The 25,050-nt window shown below is 39.3% G+C and overlaps 2 protein-coding genes across 7 annotated transcripts in view; one reads left to right on the top strand and one right to left on the bottom strand.

Annotated features, from left to right (window-relative positions):
- LRRC28 (leucine rich repeat containing 28) overlaps nucleotides 1-25,050 on the bottom strand; it is a 182,614-nt gene that overhangs the window by 137,526 nt on the left and 20,038 nt on the right. For 2 of the 5 annotated variants that reach the window (XM_047862308.1, XM_047862312.1), the window contains exons 1-2: nucleotides 15,618-15,716; nucleotides 11,797-12,024 (exon numbers count right to left, since the gene is read on the bottom strand). In XM_047862308.1, coding sequence (XP_047718264.1) covers nucleotides 11,797-11,964 — 168 coding nt within the window. In that variant the 5' untranslated portion in view covers nucleotides 11,965-12,024; nucleotides 15,618-15,716. Of the gene's footprint in view, nucleotides 1-11,796; nucleotides 12,025-13,503; nucleotides 13,608-15,417; nucleotides 15,513-15,617; nucleotides 15,717-25,050 lie in introns of those variants that run through there. The other 3 variants (XM_047862311.1, XM_047862310.1, XM_047862309.1) reach the window with 3 other exon arrangements.
- Nucleotides 18,153-25,050, top strand: part of TTC23 (tetratricopeptide repeat domain 23) — a 104,982-nt gene continuing 98,084 nt past the window's right edge. Inside the window, exon 1 of one of the 2 annotated variants that reach the window (XM_047862300.1) lies at nucleotides 18,153-18,334. The gene's annotated coding sequence lies outside the window, so the exon portion shown is untranslated. Of the gene's footprint in view, nucleotides 18,335-18,472; nucleotides 18,492-25,050 lie in introns of those variants that run through there. The other variant, XM_047862305.1, reaches the window with a different exon arrangement.

The following is a 25,050-nucleotide window of genomic DNA, read 5'->3' as shown; positions in this document are numbered from 1 at the left end:
ACTGCTACATAATTGAGTAATCAATCATATTACATCCAATTTGGGTTCTAAACAGTAAGAGAAACACCATTAGTGTGATATGCCTGGGCCATAGGGTATGAAGGTTTATAATGACTTCGCAGAGTGGCCTGGAACAGACCACTAGAACTTATATTTTATAAAATGGGAAAACTTTTTAAAAATTCTGCACACAATAGAAATCCACTGGTTTAAACAAGGAAATGACATTACCACTTTAAGTTGGCATACTGATGAATTTAAATACTTAGCCACAGCATCCAAAGCTGCTTATATACACATATATCCTTGTCCTTTTATGATAACCAAATATTAAATACGAATATTGTTATGAGAACAATGAAGCATTTACTGAGTACCCATTTTTGATAAAGTCACTTATATTTAGTTTTCAAATGCTGAATGCTGTGATTCTTTTTTTTTCCCCACATGTTTTGATATCAATATATGCAATGAAATCCTTCATGACAAGTCTTTCCTCAGATGTTACTGTTGGATCTGCAGAAATCCTCAAAATGTTTCTTTTAGTATGGGTATCTTCTCTTTTAAGGAGAATATGCACTTCCATTTATGGGCATACATACAAAGCTTCCTAGGCAAACTAGGCAACTAGGGATGGAAGGATGAGGGAAGGGGGCAGTAAGAGGCTTAATAATAGCTGGTCCTCTAAAAAGGAAAAACTTATCCAGAAAAAAGACTCATCTATTTTATCTGCTACAATCAATATCATATCTTGACCTGAGATCATTTTTTCCAGATGACGATTTCATGCCATCCAACAGCATTCTAATTATCCTGTGAGAAACTGGTTAGCTCTTTTGAGATACACAGCTTCACACACAATTAAGCACTGAATAATGTTTCTACTGCTAATGGTGCATTACCATATCTTTATTAACGGTTAGATACACTGTGTTTTTATTTAAAAATAAGCAAGGTGACCTTAAGAAAATTGCAGTTCATTACAACACGGGTGGGGAAAAACCCGAACCCTTATTAATTAGTACAGGTCCAACCAGCCTGACAAATGGGCAGCCCACTGCACGGGCTGTGGCTGACACCTACTGGTAAGCATCACTGAATTACTTTCTGCTAAACTAGTTACAAATGTTTTCTAAATTAAGCCAAAATTCTCTGCATTAAATCCCACATTGCACTTAGCTGAACAACTTTTCTTTACGGGGAATGTAAAAGTAACCTTCAGCAACCACATTTAAGTATAAAATTTACCTCTGATTTTGAATCAATGATGTTTTACTACACCCTTTTAAGGAAAACTGCCTACCTCCTTACATGCGAACGTTTTTAAATCGTGTATCTTGGAACAAATAGTTCAAATATGTTGCAAACACTATGCTGAGTGATGTGCCCTGGTAGGCACTGTGAGCCACCTGCTTCTTCCTCTTCTCTGGCTGGGCACCTGGTAGGACTGAATTTGTCTCTTCGAGCTGGATGTGGCTAAGTGACTTACTCTGCTCAGTGGAATTATGTTGAAGTGGTAGCCTTCAAGAGCCTGAGCTGTGAGAACTAAAACGCATCTAATTCACGACTTTGAAATGTGTCTTTACAAACACTGCGAAGCTTGTTGTGTGTATCGTGACAGTTTGTGAATGAAGTGGGTTTTTTTTCCCCTTTAGTCCCACAACTGAACTTTAAAAAAATATATATTTATTTTGGGAGGTGGGGGGGTGGGCAGAGAGAGAAGGTGAGAATCCCAAGCAGCCCCCACACCCAGGGCAGAGCCCAATGATGGGCTCCATCAAGGACTGTGAGAAGATGACCTGAGCTGAGCCACCCAGGCGCCCCTAATTAACTTTTTTTTAATGAAAAAAATAAAAATAAAATTTTGAAGTGAAATACAAGAAGTTACATAAAAGCTCAGAAAGTTCATAGTGACCTCCACGTGATGCGAGCTTTGTCAGTCTCCATCCCTGACTTTGGACACCGTTAACCAGAGTCCCCAAGCAATAAGAGAGTCATGACAGTGTGAGTAAAGAAGTAATTGTGCTGTTGCAAACCGCTATGATTCAGGGTTCGGCAAAACCTGCTCCATTTCTGACTTCTAAAAACACATTTCAAAGAAGTCATGAATTAAATGTATTTAAGTTCTTATAGCAGTTATAAAAGATGGAATGAAGTTGGACCTCTACCTGACACTATATACAAAAATTAACTAAAAATGGACCAACGACTTAAATAGAACAGCTGAAACTGTAAAACTCATGGAATAGACAGAAGTAAATCTTTATCATTGTGGATTTGGCAATGGATTCACAGATATGACGCCAAAAGCATGAGGAGCAACAGAAAAAACAGATACACTGGGCTTCACCAAAATTAAAAACTTTTGTGCATCAAAGGATATTACAAGAAAATGAATTACAAGACAGTGAAGACAACATGTAAAATGGGAGAAAATGTTTGTAAACCATGTATCTGCTCAGGGTCTAGCATCCAGAGTATATAAAGAACTCTTACCAAAAAACCCCCCAAACAACCCAATTTAAAAATGGGCAAAGAATTTGAATACTCTGTAAATATATGCAAATGGCCAACAAGCACATGAAAACATGCTCAACATCATTAGCATTAGGGAAATGCAAATCAAAACCATAACGAGGTGTCACTTCACACCTATTATAATAACAATATTTAAAAAAAACAACTGGAAAATAACAAGTGTTGGGGAGATGTGGAGAAATTTGGAACCCTTGTACCTTGCTGGTGAAGTGGTTCAGCCATTCTGGGAGTTCCTCAAAAAGGCAGAGCTACCCTATAACCCCACAATTCCACACCTAGGTAGGTATATACCCAAAATAATTAAAAATAGGTACTCAAACGTTTAAATGTAAACCATATTCATAGCTGCACTGTTCACAAGAGAAAAAAGGTGAAAGAGCCCAAATGTCAATCAATGGATGAATGGGTGAACAAACTGTGGCATGCACACACCACGGAATCATATTGAGCCATAAAAGTTACAGACTGATGCACACTACAACTTGGAGGAAGCTTGAGAACACTCTAAGTGAAAAGAAGCCGGACGCAAAAGGACACATAGTGAATAATCCCATTTATATGAACTATCCATAAGAGATAAATCCATAAAGAAAGAACACAGATTGGCGGTCGCCAGGGCTGAAGTGTGGAGGGGAATGGGGAGAAGTTGCTTAATGGGTGAGGGGTTTTACTCCAGAGTGATGGAAATGTCTGGAACGAGACAAAGGCACTGGTTGTGCAACACTGTGAATGTACCAAACACTACTGAATTGTTCACTCTAAAATGGTTGATTTTACATTACGTGAACTTCACCTCAAAAATTATTTTTATTATTATTTTTTAATTTAAAAAAGTTAATGAAGTTTTGGTATCGAAGGAAAAAGGCACTTCAGTTACAAACCTTCACAACATACTCAAGTGCGCGTCTGCTCTCTCTCTCTCTCTCAAAATAAATAAGCATTTAAAAAAAAGACGATGGGGCACCTGGGTGGCTCAGTCGGTTAAGTGTCGACTTTGGCTCAGGTCATGATCTCGCGGTTCATGAGTTCAAGCCCCACGTCGGGCTCTGTGCTGACAGCTCAGAGTCTGGAGCCTGCTTCAGATTCTATGTCCCCCTCTCTCTCTGCCCCACCCCTGTTTGTGCTTTCTGTCTTTCAAAAATGAATAAACATTAAAAAAAAAAAAAGACGATGTATGACATAATTGTTCATTGTGAGCGGGGAGCATATTCCAAAGCTCAATGTATTATACTTCAGGTACCTCACTCACATACGTATTTGTTGACTGATATGATGGGGCTAACATTTAGAAACTGGCATCTCATTTTTAAGGTACAGGTGGCTCATTTTAGTATAGTGCATGCTTGAAAATGAATTTCAACTTGTGGAAACACATACATAACAATGGCTTTTGAGCCTTCTGCTGGCAAACAGAGCCCTTCCAGTGTCCAAGGATATGGTCTGGTGTAAGGGAAAAACGTCTCTCCCTGCCACCTCTTTCTAAACCCTCCCTTCCTAACTCCCACGGCAGAAACTACAAATCACAAAGGGTAGGCTAAATCATGTTCCCTATATTTTAAGAAAGTATAGAGAGATACAAGTTTTAAAAACATTTCTATCAGGAAAAGTTACACAATAGATCTCAGAGGTAAACGTCACAGAGGTAACTAGGAGAACTCACTTAACGTGGAACACCTCATTGCTCTGAAGCGGATAAATGTGGTTACATTTTAACTAAATGGTGCGAGGCCAGAAAAAGGTCATCAGTAAATACTTGCAGAATTAAAACAAAAGACCGACTAGGTGACAAATGAGGAGACCCGGTACATGCTCTAACTGGCCACAAAAGTGACTTTGGACCCGTCCATTAACTTCTTCTAAGCTTACTTTCCCCAAAAAGAAAAATCGCCTAAACTGCCTATAAAGCTCCATCTAGCTTTGAAATTCTGTGATTCAAGAAACAGAATGAAATTAGGGGTCAGACATTCATTTTCTAAACTATTTCAAATACTTTGTTACCTATTTGACAGGGAACTACTGTCAATCAACCAGTAAGGATCAGGGGGCAAACTGTGAAATCTGAAAATTCAGTAGGTTTATAAAATTCAGCTTTGGTTTATAACAAAACTCCTACTCTTCAGGCATGTGTGTATTACTGAGACAGGATACATTTATAATCAGTGTTTTTGCACAACTACATCACATACTACACATCAGCATTAAAACACAAACAGAGCATCTGAACGCTTTACTACTTGACGTATCATTTCCACACATTCCATTTAAGAAATAACAAGAAGCCCCTTATGTTGGAATTCAAAGTGAATCAAACAAACAAAAACAAAACTTAATTCCCTCTCCCAAATTTTTCTGCCACACTTGATGGCACGACGCTCTTTTACTATTTCTTTGTTTTCCCTTCAAGGTTCTGTGATGTTCATTTAATCCAGATCCTACTCTTAACCAAATTCAAAGGGGGTGGAGGGCATAGCTATGTTACTTTCCCAGACATCAGCCCCTTGCACCCTCAACCCTGCCACCAGCTGCAGAAGCTGTCGATGCAGCATAAACGCAGGCATCGTCATCACTGTAAATCAAAATATCTAGACTCACTGATTAACACAACTTGAGAGCTAGCTAAGATCTTAGCGGTACTCTATGCCAACAATCTTATTTTAATTTTTAATTGTAATACTAGTAAGTATTTAGTGAAAAAACATAAACCAAACTTCACAGAACCTTTCCCTTCTCGTCTGCATCCTTAGGTAAGGTTCTTTCTCTTCCAGCTCCCACCCCCACTCTCTTGCCTTCCCTCAACCTACAGCTCTAATCACTGTTAAGTTTGATTGATGCGCTTTTTAATGTCAGTTTATCTATAAAGTAGGGATGCCTACTTCACAGGATTGTCTTAGATTAATTTATTAGTTAATTAATTTAATACATGTAAATTGCTTAAGACAGTGCCTGTAACTTACTGCTATGATGTTACAAATGATGTTACAAAAGATGTTAGCTGCTATCATATTTTAACCAATCCCAGACTGATGAACATTTAGGTTTTCATAATGTTTCATTGCACCCAACGTTTTGATGACCATCCTGTTCACTTGACATGTTCATTTGACATATTCACAAATGTTCACTTGATATTTTTTTTTCTGCTGTGTAAATTCTTACAGGTGAAAAATACCGATTCAGACGCATACTCTTTCAAAATGCCGACCGATGTGCTCAAACCAGGCACCAAAAGTACTCAGCCCAGTCTACTCCATCTGATAGTGTGTGAGAGCATCTTCTTATTGTCTTCCACATCAAAAATTAATAATCTTCAACACTAGGTATTTATGAGTCTTTGCCAATCTAGTAGGAAAGGATGATCGATGTTTTACCTTCCATTGGAAGTTAAACACCTTTTTGTGTTTGGACTATCTATATTCTTTTATTATTTATTTGCCTGTTTACATTTTATGGGGAAGGTCAAGAATGTTTTCTCCTGGGTCCACAGGAAAGGAAACACTTCCGTGCCTTATGCCCCATCCCAATTTGGGAATGTGATGAACAGACCTCTGCTTCCGGTCAATCCCAGCAGGATATCACTTTTTTTAAGTGAGGTTCTCTCTTGTAGCACAGATTAATTGCTTCATCAAGATCCAGCTGCTCTTACTGCTCAGACATAAGCCAAACTCTCCTCTTTCATTAAAACTTAGATGTCTTTTCTTGTCCATTCATATTCACAAACAAAACTGGTAACTGGTGAGAGCTCCGTTAGTATTTGGGTAGGTCACTATTCCATGTCCCCAGGAAAACCTCCTGCCTGCTATTCTCATTAAGAGAAGTTGGCAGATCCATTAAGGGATTTCACTTCCTGGTTGGGATTTCTTCCCCACCCCCCTCCAAGTCTCTTGTGGCCTTTTATTTTGTAAATGAAGAAACTGAGGTCCAAAGAGGTGTAGCACATAGAACCTGGGTCTGTTATCTCCTAATATTATGTTTTGCTACTAAACACTGAAACAGCTCCTTCCTGTTACTGCAGTCCTTAAATGTTTCCCCTGCTAATTCCCTTCCTCCATGAACTTCCGGGTTAGGGGTGAGAGCTGGTGATTGCTGCTTCCAAGCTATATTCCTTCTCCAACTCTTAGAAATCAGATTCCAGCTACTGGTGCAGAACTGAGGGGCAATGGGGGTAGGATTCACCTTAGCCCCCTTCGTCCTGCACACTCCTATCCGGCCTTCACCTGAAATTTCTCTACACCTGCAGTCTCTCTCCAGAACCACATGTCCCATCCCCCTAGATGGCTTACTCAATCATGCCTAATACAATTCTTCAATGTCAGTGGATCCTTTGGCCCCTCTCCATTCTCTCTATTCATGCACTCCTCCTTTCTTTCTTTGCCTCCAATCCAGCTCACGTTCCATATTCCATCATCCATGTCCCAATCCCTCCTGCCAAATTACTAAATCCCCTTAGTCCTTCTGTACTGTATTGTATCCACCTGGAAAACACCTAAGCCTTCAAGAATACAACAGCACACCTTCTTCATACCTCAGCTGAGTGTTGTAGGAGAAACTCCCCTAAACAAGGCACACAGTTCCACCATTAAGCCTGGCGACCAACAGCTTGCTGAACAATGCCAACAATCCTGTTACCTTTCTCTGGCCAAAGTGCCATGTGATTCTTCACAACTTCAAACCTGCATTCTCTGCAAATCTCCACTCCCCAAGCAGATGGCCTTGCCTGGTAGAATGCAGAATTCTCATGTCAGCTGTGCTAAGTTAGTGGCTTTCTATTCTACTCTGTGGTTTCCTAGACACACAGTTCCTTAGAAGGGAAGGAGGTGTGGACTGAGCAAGAATCTTGCCTATCCCCTCCCCTAAATAAGAATAATTCCCATTTACATCTATGTTACTCATCAAACTTTCCGAATAAATGGTTCTGCTAAAAGGAATTTGCAAACATTTATTAGATCTACACATCCCACCCACGTGGGGTTTTGTGTAAAGAGCACCAATATATGAGCAAACAAAAGGACAGCTGCTCTGACTGCAGAGGAGACACACTACTGCTCAGTTTTCCCATAATTCTCCACCTCAGCCCTTTTTAGGAACCCTCAGGCTCTGAAGAACACAATAAAAAAAATAAAAACAAAACATAACATTGCTCTAGGCAAAATAGGCGCCTACACTTGTCCCCTGAACGTCCTGCCACTGAGTCTTAGTTCATACTTTCTCTTCAGCTTGGGATGTTAACAAATGAAAATTCCATGAGAATAAGAATTTGTCCCAAGTCAGTGACCTGAAGAGTACTGGGCACATAGTAAGTGCTCAGTAAAGACATGTTGAATGAATTCTTTTCCTCCTAATCTCCTGTCAAAGTCACTCTTCAGTGTCAATGCAAATAGCATCTTCTTTAAAAAGTCTTCTACAGTCCTGCAACATAGAATTAGATTATATGTCCTACAAATGTTGGGCAGTAGGCCAGGCATGAGGTTACAGAATTTATGACAGAGTCCCTGCTTTCAGAGGCACTCAGTCTGGAACTCTTATACCTACATGAGAGTCCTTATATTAATCTACTTTATATTCATGTATTTATTTACTTATTCAATAACTATGTGAATACCCATCCCACGACAAACACAGAACTTGTATCTCCTATTCTCTTGTCTTCTAACTACCACAAAGGTGAGATTTAACAATTCTTGAACTGCATTTAAAATAATTATAGGGGAGCCTGGGTGCCTCAGTCGGTTAGGCATCTGACTTCGGCTCAGGTCATGATCTCACACTCCGTGAGTTCAAGCCCCGCATCAGGTTCTGTGCTGACAGCTCAGAGCCTGGAGCCTGCTTCAGATTCTGTGTCTCCCTCTCTGTCTGACCGTCCCTCACTTGTACTCTCTCTCTCTCAAAAATGAATAAATGTAAAAAAAAAATTTTTTTTCAAAAACTGGATGGAGAAACAACTACTTTCCATATGTTCCTATATGGTCACTAATATTAGAGCATGTATCATTTTTGGATTTAAAATATGAAAACTTTATTCTATTAAATATATAAAAAAGGCTTTTTTGTGTGTTTTAGTTTTAATATGGCATTTCTCAAATTCTGAGCATTTAACAATCATCCTACAAAATATAAACCACTCTGCTATACCAAGCCCCTTGATGAGGAAAGGAAGAAGGGCAGAGACGGTACATTAATGACTTCTCTTCTCACAGAAAGGCTCATATGGTGAGGGGAGAGAAGGGAAAGGGATAATGTTGAGGAGAAAAGATTTAAACACAATAAAAGTGTTAATTAAAAAAAAAATAAAACAATGTGAAAATGCAAATTATTGGCAGATTCCCAAGCTTCCTTTAAAAAAAAAAGGCCAATTAACCCATATGTGTTAAATCATGTTTCCAATGTTTTCTTTTCCCCTTTGGTCAGTATCGTAGTTGTGAGTCAAATTCCACATACTAGGGGCACCTGGGTGGCTCAGCTGGTGAAGTGTCTGACTCTTGATTTCGGCTCAAGTCACGATCTCACGGTTGCGAGATGGAACCCCATGTCGAGCTCTGCAGAGTGTGGAGCCTGCTTAAGATCTGTCTCCTTTCCACCCACCCTTGGCACCCCTCCCCCATGCTCTCTCTCAAAAAAAAAAAAAATCCACATACTAAATCCCCTTTAGGAAATACACTGTATCAAGAACACCAGCAAACATTCTAAAAGCCTGAAATCACTAGTTTAGAGCACTCTAGGATAAGTACTATTTCATCTGCTTTCAAAACCTATGCAGTAAGTCATTCCTAGACTATACTGGATATGTTAGGTGTCTTATATCCAGTACCATAAAGGAATGGGACGGCTGCTATGATTCCTACACCCTGATATCTGCATAGTACTTTACAGTTTAAAAGCTCTTTGATACACATGAATCAAATGTTCTAGCTCATTAGAAAGCATTCGAATAAAATACATACACCTATCATAAACATATGCAACAAGTTAATCTCTGATCAACAAAAAGGTGGCAGAGCATGAATTTGAAATGTATGCTTATGAGCCATTATGAATATCGGTTACAACTGTATAGCAGATACCTAGGTATTTTCATAAAGGGAAAACTTCAGCTGAGAAGCCACACAAAACCAAAAGCTCACTATAACTTTCATAAACAAAGATCAATTTCTTTGAACAAACTATACTCCAGTAGATTGTGACTAACAGTTAAGAAGTAATCCACTCACAATTTTCTCCTAGTACATCAATAACAAACACGGAAAGAACACCTGGGTGCCTCAGTTGGTTAAGCATCCGACTCTTGATCTCAGTTCAAGTCATGATCTCATGGTTCATGAGATCAAGTCCCACATTGGGCTCCACACTGTCAGTTCGGGGTCTGCTTGGGATTCTCTCTCTCCCTCTCTCTGCCCCTCCCCCCCCCCAAAACAAACAGACATGAAAGAAATTTTTTTAAAAATAACAAACATGGGAAAATCTGGGCTTTAATCCTTGACAAATTATTTCTCACAACACTGGTTCCCCAAAGGGAGGAGGGAAATACTTGGTAAATCATGCAATGATGATTTTGCAAAAGGATTAATATAACTGTACTATTAAAGTTTGATTAAGATAATTAAAGTTTTTTTAAGTTTATTTATTTTGAGAAAGAGATTGAGAGAGAGAGAGAGTGAGAGAACACGAGCAGGGGAGGGGCAGAGAAAGAGGGAGAGAGGCTTCCAAGCAGGCTCCATGCTCCACGCAGAGCCCAAAGCGGGGCTCAATCTCAGGATAATGAGATCATGACCTGAGCTGAAATCAAGAGTTGAACACTTAATTGACCGAGCCACCCAGGCTCCCCAAAATAATTACAGTTTTAAAACTGAAAAACCTATGGAGTGCCTGGGTGGTTCAGTTGGTTAAGCGTCCAACTTCGGCTCAGGTCATGATCTCGTGGTTCATGGGTTTGAGCCCCGTGTTGGGCTCTGTGCTGACAGCTCAGAGCTTGGAGCCTGCTTCAGATGTGGTGTCTCCCTCTCTCTCTGCCCCTTACCCACTCACACTCTATCTCTGTCTCTCAAAAATGAATAAATGTTAAAAAAATAAAAAACTGAAAAATCTAATTTAAAAAAATCTAACTAGGCACTTAAAATAACACATATGCCAAAATGCCAAACACTAAAAATGAAAGACATATTTCTATTTACTTTTAGATATGGCAAAAATGAACAAATCATATGCTTTCCACTCACTGGAGGTATTTTACACAGATTATATAAGACTTTTTCAGGAAAACACTCTATATAAATGAAGCCAGTAAGGCATACTTTCAGATATTTAGGATAGTCCAAATAGACTCTCCTCTTAGAGAAGAGAATGAAAAATAGGTCTGTTCACAGAGAAACAAGACATCATAAAATGAGTAAGAATAAGAGTTCAAGTGTAAGACTCAAATGAGGTTAAGTAATAACCAGAAAAGGCCAGGTAAAGCACATCCGTTTAAAACAGAGATCAATTTTGACAATAAGAGTGGGAATGAGAAGTCACATTAGGACACTCTTGAAAAAAAATGTTTAAATAGTGTTTTTAAATCTTATATGTAATAAAATATAATAAAGTTCTCTATGTAATAAAAAAATAAGGTTATAATAACTATATGCTTATTCTTAGGATGTAAAAACAGTGAATCAAATGTTGCGTCTGTGGCAAAAGTTTTTCCAACAAACTGGATGAGAGCCGATTCAACATCATTTGATTTCCACAGTGCAATCATAAAGAAGGGTTTTTGGTTCGGGAGGGTTTTTGTTATGTTTTTCCCCCAAAACAAAGGCTACATGAAGCTTCCCAAATGCCTGTCTTCATATATTTTAATATTCAGATCATCTCTTTTTAAATGCCTCTAACTCAAGGTCATCTTTCTTGGCCTTCTTCTTCTTTACTTTTTAACTTTTTCGGTATGGTAACATCCAAAAACCAGCTAAGGAGCCTATCCCACAAAGAAAGCAAAGACAGATGCACAGGGTAAGTGAAGTGGGGTTGTGGAATGGAAACTAATTCTATGACTGGCACATTAGTGAATATTTTGCTTTCCTATACAACTCTTCCTGTAACCTCATATTGGAGGGACTTGGATAATGAATTCTCCACTAACGAGAAACCCCTGTATTTGTATCCTTACTACCTGCTGAGATAACAAGAGGGGATGTATATCCTGGTCTGAATGTCTTAGGATATGTAAAATAGATCTCGGTCAGGACCACATTACAAATGATTTTTTTTAAATGCAATATAATACTGTACCAAGGTTGTCAGGGAGTTCCTTTTCATATAGAGCCTCTCCAAGTACTGTAGTCCCTCATCTTTCAGTAACTCCAATGGAAAATGGTGCAGATTCCTGTAATTTAAGAACAAATTCTTGTGCTTTTCCAGCCTTGCCACAGAGATCGTCTTACAAAGTTCAGATGCCATGACTGAATATATCCCATCAGGCACGCTGCAGCACTACATCTTGTCAAAATTGGTCCATTTCTAAAGAGAACAAGAAAATTGAATCATTGTGATAGTGCTCATAAGCATTGCCAAATAAACCAGTTAGCACACACAGCTATTAGCAGACACTAAAGAGAGTTACACATTTGATCCCTATATTTTTCCTTCATAACAACTGAACATATTTAGGAGATGAGAGCAACTATTTAAATACTCTCACTACTTAAGCAATGTGTACCACTTCGAAGCAACAGTCCTAACTGAAAAACTAGTTCTTGAACTTGAGATAGGAATGCCTAATAGAAGAGAGACTAGTTTCATAACATGCACCCAAAGAAAGCTTAAAAATCAGATAGAGCAAACCCATTTCCTTCTTGAGCTACCTCATTTTATGTGTAGCTTAAGGTGTTTCAAAAATATTGCTAAATACATACAAAACATCTAGACCACTTACAGCTTCACTTTCTTCATTTCTTACTATGTACAGAATATTGTCCTATATTCTAATTTTTTCCTTCTTTTACCTCCTTTTTTTTCCTTCTTCGCTTTGTAGATTATCAGAAGCAGTAAAGAAACAGGTCCAGGAATATAAAGTTTTATTATTTCAATGAAAGAAGAAACACTGCACTGGGAAATAAGAACCTTGTATTATTTTCTTACAATCTTTTCAGGCCTCAGTTGCCTAACATATACAAGGGAGACAGCAATTTATTGGTAAAGGCCAGAACCCAGAACAGATTAAATTCCCTTCTAGCTCTGAAAGTGACCGGGTAGGAAGAGAAATAACATTTGCCATCTTATCAACTAGGCACAGAGCAGAAACAAACTTCACAATCACTTAACTAACACAAGAGGAAAAAAACTCAGAGCTTCAACAATGTTGTCCAAGGTCAAATGGCTCATAAGGGATAAAAGCAAGGACTCCCCCTCCCCACTTTGGGGTAGAGATGAGAGTGTCCAGTGGATTTCAAAGACTGGGTTCTTCACAGGATTCCAAAGGATATTAAGGAAATGCAAAAACATTAAAAGGCTGAGTGAGCTCTGTGCAAAACCCTCATTTTCCTGGGCATCCTTTCTGGAACTCCCTAACTGAAAGTGCCTTTCAAAGAAAAAAATTTTTTTTTCTTAAGAAAAACTATTTTCACTGGGTCTTAACACAAAGTTAGTGCAAAATGCAGTAACATAAGCCTTCCATTAGCAGAGTTTTGTAACTTTTTTGGTAATTTTCTATTATTTCCAAACTCCCAATTCCTATCTCGTATGAAAGCACTTGCCATTTCATCGAAAAGGGCAGACAATGTGGAATATTCAATAATATCCCGGGTGCAACTAAGAATTCAAAACCTTCCCATACTGATTCTACCTACACACTTAACCTGTTTTCATGAGACATATGTCACTTTGGACAACATATTCCATCTTTCTACATCTTAATTCTCTGACCTGCAAAGCAGAAGGGAACTAAACCAGAATCGATGATTCTGTGTCGAAAGAGAAGTTTGCCGGGTTATTACTCACTGAAGTAGTAAAGTGGAAGCAGGTTAGATGGCTCACAAGGGCTGCAAACTTAACACATTTTGCTTTTCATCAGCAATCCGAATTCTGCCCAGTGTTTTTCATCCCTTAAATGGAAAGCTTTAAGTCATGAGTGGGTCCATCCTGCCATTCACCTGGTACCTCCAATTTATCTTAAGGCCAGTGGTTTCCATCTCCGAAATACATCTCAAGTCCATCCACATCTCTCCACCAGCCAAAACCAAAAACCACTCTCATCTCCGGCCAGAGCCGTGAGTATTACTGGTGTCCACTCTAGATACTTTCTAACACATTAATCACTTAGCAGTGGACCTTTAAAAATGTAAATCCCATGGTCTCTTCTCAGGGAAACTCACTCCCTAGTGCACACATATCAACTAAACACAGCCTTCAAAAGTTTGTAAGAAAATCAAGCTCTTACCAAGCATTGAGGGCTCCTCACAATCTGGCCCCCCCTCCCACCTCGCTTCTCCAGCCTTATCTGGAGATAAGATATACCCCTCCCTGGCTTCTCACCAAGCTCCTGGGCTTTTCTAGTCCTTTTTTCCTAGTCTCTTGGAAGAGTCCAACTCTTCACACCAGTTGCTACCTCTCCTCTTAGCCTGGAAAGCACTGTCCCATCAACCTTTGGGTTTCAAAGTAAAAATCACTCTTCTCCTGTTATTTTTTTTTTTTTTTATATGGAGGCCTCCTCACGATCTGGAATCTAAATATTTACTGGTGTATCTATTGTCAATCTAGCCAACCGACTGGAAGCTCCTGAGGGCAGACATCTTGCTCTTTCTTCACTCTTGTATACCCGCCTGGACACAATATCTAGCACAAAGCAGGTGCCCTCAAAAGGCTGATCAGTGGATGAAAGTAGAACATGTAATACTGCAAGGTAGATTTTTTTTCACTTTCTAATCTTTGGTCATCTTGTAGATACTACATCCTAAATGCTTGCTAAGTACCATAAAGATCCCTAATCCATACAACTACGCATTGCAATAGACATTATTTATAGCCTGTTTTATACATAAGGAAACTGAGTTTCTCAGAGGGTAATAACTTGCCAGAATTCCAACCCAGGTGGACCGACTCTAAAGTCTGTGCACTGCCTTACAATATAGCCTTTCAGGCACTTCAGTGTTCAATGGAGCCTGTTTCTTCCATATTATTAAATTTAAGTAGTAGCCAACGCTTATACAAATGTGAGACTACAAAGCAAAACTACACCCAAAATCCACACTCACTGATGAAGATCCAATAAGAGAATTCAGTGTAACCTAATTGCTTTCCTTCTGAATCCTGAAGGCTGGGATTGGGCTGCCTTTAAAACATCATTTCACCCTGCTAAAATACATCTGGCTACAAAGGCAGTGTGGGAGATAAAATCTACATAAATGAAATCTGAAAGGTGCCAATAAAAATGCTAATGGTTTTCCAAAACGCATTCATTGGCAAGATACAGCCTTTACCAAGATGGTTAATTTCTTCCACAAATTCCCTTCACTACCTCTTAATCTACTAACGATAAATGGGACACTTAATAATATTAACGGTATGCCAAGTGTACCTCCACAAATTTTCTGTCATGTAAACACCAACCTACTTTATTATTGTTTAAAACAAGTAAACAAATCCTTCCACCTTAAGAAAATCCACACATGTTAAGCAGGTGTGTGTAAAAGGAGACCCTCAGACTGACTTCCGTATTTAATTCAGTAGAATACCCACTCCAATTTTCTAATACTGTAAATTAGAGAATTAAAAATTGTATATTAAAAGCATTTGTAAAAGACTGTTTTCCCAGTAAGTCTTGGGCAAAACACCTGCCGCTTTGCCCGAGTTAACCAAACACTAAGGTCGTTACAGTTTGGAAGCAGCGAGCTCAGTGGCAGGGATTTCACAGACCCGATACCGGAATTCTGCAGCCACAGAGGGCGGGGAGGGCCCGGCAGCTATGGCGACCCGAGGCCGGACGGGCCCGCTCGGGCCAGGGACCACTCGCCGCTGCCCGGACGCTTCTGCCGGACCCAGCGTGCTGGCCGGGGAGCCGGGCCAGGGGGCCCTTGGCACGCGAGCCACCCGAAGCAACAGACGGCCGCACTCACCTCGGCGCCGGCAGAGCCAGCGCTCCGGGCGCAGGCGGCGCTGGACTGCCAACCGAGGGTCGGAGAGAGGGGCGGGACGCCGACGGCAGTGGGCGGGGCGAGGCGAGGACGGCGGGGGGGCGGGGCGGGGCGGAACCCGAGCTCCTGAGAGTTGGGAGGGAAGACGGAACATCGCGATAATTCTCCCCTGTTCTCGCGGTTTCAAAACATCTTGGACGAGATGTTCGTTTTTCAAGCGCTGTGCCTATTGGCCAAAAGCTCGGCTTCCTCCAGCCTGGCCTCGCCCGTAGCTTAACTTAGACTTCCGGCTCCGGCTGTGCTGAGAGCACCTTTTCCCTTTACCCGTTGAGGGGGGCAACTTAGCCTTTTCCAGCCTAGGGACTTGCCAATAACTGATTTGTTCTTTCATTCATACATTCATTCAGGGACTCGTGCACTTATTCATTGTATACATTGAGGAATTACAACAACAGTAGTAACACCGAGCGCTTGTGTACCAGGCAGCGTTCTAAGAGCTGTGCACAATCCCTTAAACCCTCACAGCAGTTTTATGACACAGGTACTAGTATCATACTCGTTTAACGAATGAAAATCTGATGTCTGGAAGGTTTATGTAATGGCCAAGGTTAGTTATCAAGAGTTGAGCCTAAGCATGAGATTTAAGGGCTCACTGTGCGCGTTGACAGGTTCGTTCCAAAGATGAGGTGGGTAACCTAGCCTCTGCTCTTGAAATACCTAAAGTCTATTGTGTGAAACGGTTGCTAAAAGGGACACTAACAGCTTAGTAAATTAAATATTATGGCAGTTCCTAGAATGACTGAGTAGGCCGTCAATAAATAATTCTTCAAAATGAGAATTCCTATGTCCGCGGAAAGATAACATCAAAGGAAGAAAACATTATGCTAGTAAAAATAAAAATAATAATAGTAACAATAATAATTCTAAACATTGCTAAGGAACATTTTTAAAACATTTATTTTTTAAATATGATGTTTGTTAACATGGCAACTTTCTGAAATGAAGGGTTTTTTAAACTTCCTCTCATGAATCTGCTGTCATTCATTGTTCTTTGAAAAGCTTGATGTTGATTAATTTATTAGCGATTCATTGCCAGGCAACCTTGACTTTATAACTAGTTTCCTGTTGGTTTATTTAATTACTGTTAGAGATTAATAATCTCTAAAGCAAAGTTATACTAAATGAAAGTAATATTTATTCCAAGACGAGGTATGAGTTATAATGAAATACTTACCAATTACCTATTTATTAAACCTGGCCGTCAGAAGTTCGGGAACTATGTGGCATGGTGAATGTCATGTACTTCTAAGAACTTTGATATAAATACTTAGATACCTAAGAATTCTTAGATACCTAAGAATTTGTAGTACTTAGGAACTTTTTGCTGGACTTAAAACGAGGAAACCTAGTTTATGTAAAAACAAAAATACTTAGGTTATTAAGGATCAACCTAAATAAAAAGACTTGCTCCTAATACTGGAAAGTGACTCCAAAAATGATTAACAATAGGTCTTTTTAAAAGTAATCAATGTTAGCCACTTAGTTTTCATTTCTTAAAAACAAAAGAAATATTTTAATGCATTAATTTAACATCCAATTTTTTTAAATAAAATTTTTAAGTTTATTTTGAGAGAGAATGAGCTGGGGAGGGGCAGAGAGGAGGTGGGGGACAGGATCTGAAGCAGTTTCTGTGCTGACAGCAGAGAGCCACAGCATGGCTGGAACTCAGGAACTGAGCCCCAGTCAGATGCTTAACAGACTGAGCAACCTGGGCATCCCTAACATCTGATTTTTGTTTTTGTTTTTTTCCATATATATAATTTATTGTCAAGTTAGCTAATGTACAGTGTATACAGTGTGCTCTTGGTTTTGGGGGTAGATTCCCATGAATCATCACATAAACAGCCAGTACTCATTCCAGCAAGTGCCCTCCTCAATGCCCATCACCCATTTCTCCCCTCCCCTGCCCTCTCCCATTAACCCTCAGTTTGTTCTCTGTGTTTGAGTCTCTTATGGTTTGCCTCCCTCTGTTTGAAACTTTTTTCACCTTCCCTTCCTCCATGGTCTTCTGTTAAGTTTCTGTGAAAACATATGATACCTGTCTTTCTCTGTCTTATTTCACTTAGCATAATACCCTCCCATCCCATCCACGTTGTAACATCCTATTTTTGATCATAAATAATTATCTTTAAATAACTTCTACTCCCCTGAAATTGCTATAAAAACAGCCAAGGGATTCTGTGCCAGAATGTCAATTTGAATGTGTATCGATTTTCACAAAACACTCAAAATTCCTTAATCTGGCAATTTGGCAATCTTTGACAAACTTTAACATCAAAAGGCAGCAATACCACTTTAAGAAAATTCCAAGAAAAAGAAAACCCCGTTTTAAAATTCCCACCTCTGGCCCTCCGGGATTGGGTTGCAAACTTCCACAAAATACTCTCCTCCACTCCCTATTGGTGCATGCTCTATCATTCATTGTTCGCCTGGAGTTTTGTGAGGTACCAGGTTGCTTTACGGCAAAAGACTGCTATAATTTAGTCTGCAACTACCCTGCTTTAGACTTTTTCATGGTGATTAATTTGTACAAAGAATCACCAAACTCATACAGCGGGAACCAAACTGGCAAATCAGGCTGCGGAGACAACTGTGTAATTCGCTCGAAAAAGAAACAGAGATCCTCTCCTGCGTACTGGGTAAATTGACAAAGGATTTTACGACACAGAGATTTGAGAGTTAAAGAAACTTTTCTGGTTTTTCGATAGTTTTAAAGGAGTAAGCGTCAAAGGAGAACCAGATAAAATACAGGCACAATCGTGGCAGGAAAAGGAGTTTTTAGAAGCTGTTTTTAGGGTGAGATTGGAAGAATGTTATTTCCAAATAATCATTGAATTTTTGAATGGTAAAGGGAACAAGGGAAAAGAAAAAGATTAATTATAGATTATTGTATTTCCTAACCTGCTGTGATTTATTGTTGTTTAATATGGATTTAGAGGGACACTTAGTAATATTATTGTAATTGTTAAGTGAAATACATATTTCTGTATACTATAATACCTATCTTAATAGATAATCAAAATATAAGAGAAAATTAGAATCCACTTTGGATCCAAAATTTGTGTATATTTGTAGATTGGGTAATTCAGAGACAAATCTGCTAATGACCCAGGAAAACATAGTGTTGTTATATGTACCAGAATCAATGGGTAATTAATATAAGGATAAATTCTCAAAAAAGAAACCCAACATTTGTATTTTCAAAATGATATTTTCATTAAAATTATGAGGGACACCTGGGTGGCTCAGTCGGTTGAGCCGCCGACTTAGGCTCAGGGCTATGATTCGTGGGTTCGAGCCCTCCATCGGGCTGTATGCTAACAGCTCAGAGCCTGGAGCCTGCTTCAGATTCTGTGTCTCCCTCTCTCTCTGCCCCTCCCATGCTCACACTCTGTCTCTCTCTCTCTCTCTCTCAAAATAAATAAACATTTTAAAAAAATTAAAACATAAAAGTTCAGGAAAATATTGATAAGCAAGAATAATTTTTATTTGAAATAGCAATATAATGTATTTTTTAGGATTCAGCCAAATATATAATGCCAAAGTATAGCACCTTAAAGATTCTTCATGTATTAATTCAACTAATAAATATACTTCGTGGCACATCTATATCTACAGAGCATAAATTAGAGTAGGAATGCAATAAATATTTTTTGAATGGCTTCTGTTATAGGGGGATATAAAATAATAAAATGAAGTCTCTCAAAAAACTCATACTCTAGCTGGGAAATGAGGCTTAAAACATCTAAACCAGAACTTCTGGATAGCTCTTGATGCATAGATACCTATTGTAAACCACAGGCACTTCAAGAGCGTGACCTGAAACATTCAGAGGGAGCTTCACAACACGCTTAAGACCCAGTTTGGTCCTGAACAATAGGCAAAATTTCAGTAGATAAAAAAGGAGGGAATTGGCATCCCGGGTACTGGTTGAGTTGTTAGCAAATATGTGCAAGCCTGAAAAATGATGGACTCTGACTGCAGCAGAAGGTTCATTTGGGGACCTGTTTTTTGTGTGTGTTTTTTTAAGCAAAAAAGACCCCCAAAAAGTTGCATAAAGACTCAAAATTGCAGGAATTAAGGGGTTTGGTCCTAGGTTTTCAGAAGGAGTGAGACCTAATGAGAGTAGTAACTGAAGAAGATAAAACTGATAGCCTAATTTTAGATCGTTCCAAGAACAGAGACTAGGAATTAAAAGGACTTACTACTGTAACTAACGGAGTACAGATTGGTTAGCAGCCTTGTAAGAGACTTTATCCAAATTACTTTACTTTCCTATGGTTGACTAACAAATCTTAATGCATTTCTTTGCATTTTTCTAAAGCATTGAGCTTATTTTTGGTCTAGTGGTACAAATATGAATTTTACTAGGTGTGGTGGTACTTGTGCAATTAACACAATTAAAAGGGATCATTGTTCACATTAGATAAGTTCTTATTCCTTTTCCCTAGGATTTAGAACTATTTCTTGGTTCTGTTCAGCTGAATTGAAGGAATTTCAACCAAAGCAAAAACAAACAAACAAACAAAAAACCCTTATGATCGAAGAACACCATGAGAATATGGGAGGTATTCTTACTCAGACCGTAGGCTTTCACCTGACGTGTTTCTCTGAGACAAAACTAAATTCCATACACTCAGTGAGCTGCCACCAGGTACCAGATACTTTTCACAGTGTTGGGCAAACAGGTGAATCAAGGATTAGCTCCCCCGATAAAAAGTAAAGTCCTTCAGAAACACCAAGCTGGATGTTTGTCTCCTGCCTCAACACTTGCTTCAAAGAATCCAAAGCTCATCCATCCTAGTTTTTTTTTTTCTTTTTTCTTTTTTGAGAAAGAAATAGCATGAGGAGGGGAGAGGGGCAGAGGAAGAGAGAGAGAGAGAATGCCAAGCAGGCTCCACACTCAGCACGGAGCCCGACGTGGGGCTCTATCCCACAACCGTGGGATCATGACCTGAGCCAGAATCAAGAGCAGCGCTCAACTGACTGAGCCTCCCAGGCATCCCCATCCTAAGTTTTTGATCAGTGGTTCTTAGTTAAATAGAGAAGGAGGAATCTCTGGCTGTGGAAAATAATCTTTGAGACAAGGCCCCCTGCTGCAGATGACCGATGTGGTGGACCAAATTGCGCTCACCAAATTTATGCCAATATCTCATTACTCCCCTGTATATCCTAGCCCTCTTTGCAGTTCAGGGAAGAATGAAATGTTAGCACTCGTGACCTGTGTCACTTCTGGCCAATAGCGGTGAAAAGCTCATCCACAGTTTTCCAATCTCCCGGTGTGCCGTGATGCCTGTTAGTTAAAGCTTGGTCAGCTTGGGGTGCCTGGGTGGCGCAGTCGGTTAAGCGTCCGACTTCAGCCAGGTCACGATCTCGCGGTCCGTGAGTTCGAGCCCCGCGTCAGGCTCTGGGCTGACGGCTCAGAGCCTGGAGCCTGTTTCCGATTCTGTGTCTCCCTCTCTCTCTGCCCCTCCCCCGTTCATGCTCTGTCTCTCTCTGTCCCAAAAATAAATAAACGTTGAAAAAAAATTAAAAAAAAAAAAAAAAAAAAAAAAAAAAGCTTGGTCAGCTTGGATCTCTAAGTGACTTTGTGGATCATACATTCCACTCCCCACCCCCTACTCTGAAACCAAATGAGTCGATAGCATGAAGGAGCTAATGTTACCTCATTTTAGCCTATCCAGTCGTGTCCGCCTGTTAGCAGGTTTTCCCCTTGGGACATTGGCATTTCATTTAAGTTGTTTTTTGTTTGTTTCTTTGTTTGTTTTTTAATTTGAGAGGGAGAGAACATGTGAGCGGGGTAGAGGAGCAGAGGGAAAGAGAGAATCTTAAACAGGCTCCACACTCAGCACGGAGCCTTACACGGACTCCATCCCACAACCCTGGGATCACCAGCTGAGCCGATATCGAGAGTCAGAAGCTCAACTGACTGAGCCACCCAGGTGCCCCTAAGTTTTCTTCAGTGAAAAAAGAACCTCCATAGGGGCAACTGGGTGGCTTAGTCGGTTAAGCATCCGACCTCGGCTCAGGTCATGATCTCGGGGGTCTGTGAGTTCCAGCCCCGAGTCAGGCTCCGTGCTGACAGAGCCTGCTTCAGATTCTGTCTCCCTCTCTCTCTGCCCCTCCCCCACTCAAGCCCTGTCTCTCTTTTTCTCAAAAATAAATAAACATTAAAAAAAATTTTTTTTTGAAGAATTTCCATAATTAACTGAGTTTCAGGTATCAGGTGTTTGGAGAGAGAACTCACATCATGAAGATGGATTTTCTATTTTTTATTTTTTGCTTCTAAAAATTATTTTATCAGATTGGACAGTTTCAGATAACAATATCTTGCCATAAGACAGTAAACTGATTTGCAATTTCTAATAAATGATCTAACATTAATTTCTGCACTAACACATTCAAATCACAAAAAGAAAATCCTGCCAAACATATTTCAAAGATAAATGTAAAATGTGCATCTGTGTGCATATTATAAAAAGAAAAATATAGGTTTAAGATATCTGCCTTTCATGACTAACATTAAAAAAAAAAAAGGATTTTAAGAAAAGCATCAGACTTGCATGTTTTCTCTTTCTTCAATAAAGTTTTCTTTTTTTCCTTTTTTTTTTTTTTTATAATTTATTGTCAAGTTGGTTTCTATACAACACCCAGTGCTCATCCCAACAGGTGCATTCCTCAATGCCCATCACCCACTTTCCCCTCTCCCCCACCCCCTCAGTTTGTTCTCAGTATTTAAGAGTCTCTTATGGTTTGCCTCCTTCCCTCTCTGTAACTCTTTTCCCCTCCTTCCCCTCCCCCCTGGTCTTCTGTTAAGTTTCTCAAGATCAACATATGAGTGAAAACATATGGTATCTGTCTTTCTCTGCCTGTCTTATTTCACTTAGCATAACACTCTCCAGTTCCATCCACGTTGCTACAAAGGGCCAGATTTCATTCTTTCTCATTGCCAAGTAGTATTCCATTGTATATATAAACCACATCTTCTTTATCCATTCATCAGTTGATGGACATTTAGGCTCTTTCCATAATTTGGCTATTGTTGAAAGTGCTGCTATAAACATGGGGGTACAAGTGCCCCTATGCACCAGCACTCCTGTATCCCTTGGGGAAATTCCTAGCGCTATTGGTGGTCATAGGGTAGATCTATTTTTAATTTTTTGAGGGACCTCCACACTGTCTTCCAGAGCGGCTGCACCAGTTTGCATTCCCACCAACAGTGCAAGAGGGTTCCTGTTTCTCCACATCCTCACCAGCATCTATAGTCTCCTAATTTGTTCATTTTAGCTTCTCTGACCGGCATAAGGTGGTATCTCAGTGTGGTTTTGATTTTTATTTCCCTGATGAGGAGTGACGTTGAGCATCTTTTCATGTGCCTGTTGGCCATCTGGATGTCTTCTTTAGAAATCTCTGTTCATGTCTTCTGCCCATTTCTTCCCTGGATTATTTGTTTTTCGGGTGTGGAGTTTGGTGAGTTCTTTATAGATTTTGAATACTAGCCCTTTGTCCGATATATCATTTGCAAATATCTTTTCCCATTCTGTCCGTTGCCTTTTAGTTTTGTTGATTGTTTCCTCTGCAGTGCAGAAGCTTTTTATCTTCATGAGGTCCCAATAGTTTATTTTTTCTTTTAATCCACTTGCCTTTGGAGATGTGTCAAGTAAGAAATTGCTGCGGCTGAGGTCAGACAGGTTTTTTCCTGCTTTCTCCTCTAGGGTTTTGATGGTTTCCTGTCTCACATCCAGGTCCTTCATCCATTTTGAATTTATTTTTGTGTATGGTGTAAGAAAGCGGTCTAGTTTCATTCTTCTGCATGTTGCTGTCCAGTTCTCCCAGCACTATTTGTTAAAGAGACTGTCTTTTTTCCATTGGATATTCTTCCCTGCTTTGTCAAAGATTAGTTGGCCATACTTTTGTGGGTCCAATTCTGGAGTCTCTATTCTATTCCATTGGTCTGTGTATCTGTTTTTGTGCCAATACCATACTGCCTTGATGATTACAGCTTTGTAGTAGAGGCTAAAGTCTGGGATTGTGATGTCTCCTGCTTTGGTTTTCTTCTTCAATATTACTTTGGCTATCCGTGGTCTTTTGTGATTCCATACAAATTTTAGGATTGCTTGTTCTAGCTTCGAGAAGAATGCTGGTACAATTTTGATTGGGATTGCGTTGAATGTGCAGATTGCTTTGGGTAGTATTGACGTTTTAACAATATTTATTCTTCCAATCCATGGGTATGGAATGTTTTTCCATTTCTTTGTATTTTTCATGAAGATGGTTTAATTGTTCATCCAGTAAACATTTCTTGAGGCCTACTAGGTGCCAGGAACTAATGCATATGATCTATGTATTCATAGAACCATAGCATTAATTTAGGGTTGGTTTTCAAGATTTGGGAGTCTCTGCCACATTGTTTTGAGAATTAAGGCTGTCCAATCTTAGGAAAGTCCTGTAGTCATAGATATTTAAAAGCCAGAATTACACATAAAAGTGCATTGTTTAGTCAGGTTTATAGCTACATATAAACCTGTTTATTCAGGTTTATAGCTATTTTTAATGGCTTTAGTGAAGTGTTATTTACATGTCATAAAATTCACTTATCTTAAGGATACAACTCAGTTATTTTTTAGCAAATTTAGAGTTGTGCAAGTATTAATCACATTGGAATTCTAGAAAATTCCATCACTTTAAAAAGAACCTTGTGCCCATTTGCAGGCTCGTCCCACTCCTACCCCAGGCTAGGCAATCACTGATAAACTTTGTTTCTATAGGTTTGCCTTGTCTGGTATCATACTGTATGTGGTCTTTTGCATCTGGCTATAGCACAACGTTTTTGAAGTTTATCTATGTTATAGCATGTATCAGTATTCCATTCCTTTTTTATTGCCAAATAATATTCCATCATATGGACAATACCACATTTTGTTTATCCATTCACCAGTTGATGAACATTTGGATTGCTTTCAGTTTTTAGCTATTGTAAATAATGCTGCTATGAAGATGTGTACAGGTTTTTGTGTGAACAGGTGTTTTTGGCCTCTTGAGTATATACCTATGCACGGAATTGCTGGTTTATGTGGTAATTCTATGTTTAACTTTATGAGGAATTACTCAACTGCTTTGTAAAGTGAATGCACAATTTTACTTTCTGCCAGTGATTTACGAGAAGTCCAATTTTTCTACACCCTCTCCAAAGCTTCTTATTGTCTGTCTCTTTGATTATAGTAATTCTGGTGGGTGTGAAGTGATTCTCATTGTAGTTTGGATTTTCATTTTCCAATGAGTAGTGATTTTGATTTTTTGCTTATTGGTCATTCATATATCTTCTTTGGTAAATTGTCTTTTCAAATATATTTTA

This window comes from Prionailurus viverrinus, chromosome B3 (genome assembly GCF_022837055.1).
Source record: "Prionailurus viverrinus isolate Anna chromosome B3, UM_Priviv_1.0, whole genome shotgun sequence".
Classification (NCBI taxonomy): Eukaryota; Metazoa; Chordata; class Mammalia; order Carnivora; family Felidae; genus Prionailurus; species Prionailurus viverrinus.
The sequence above is the reverse complement of the archived record's forward strand: the minus strand, read 5'-3'. Positions and strand labels throughout refer to the sequence as shown.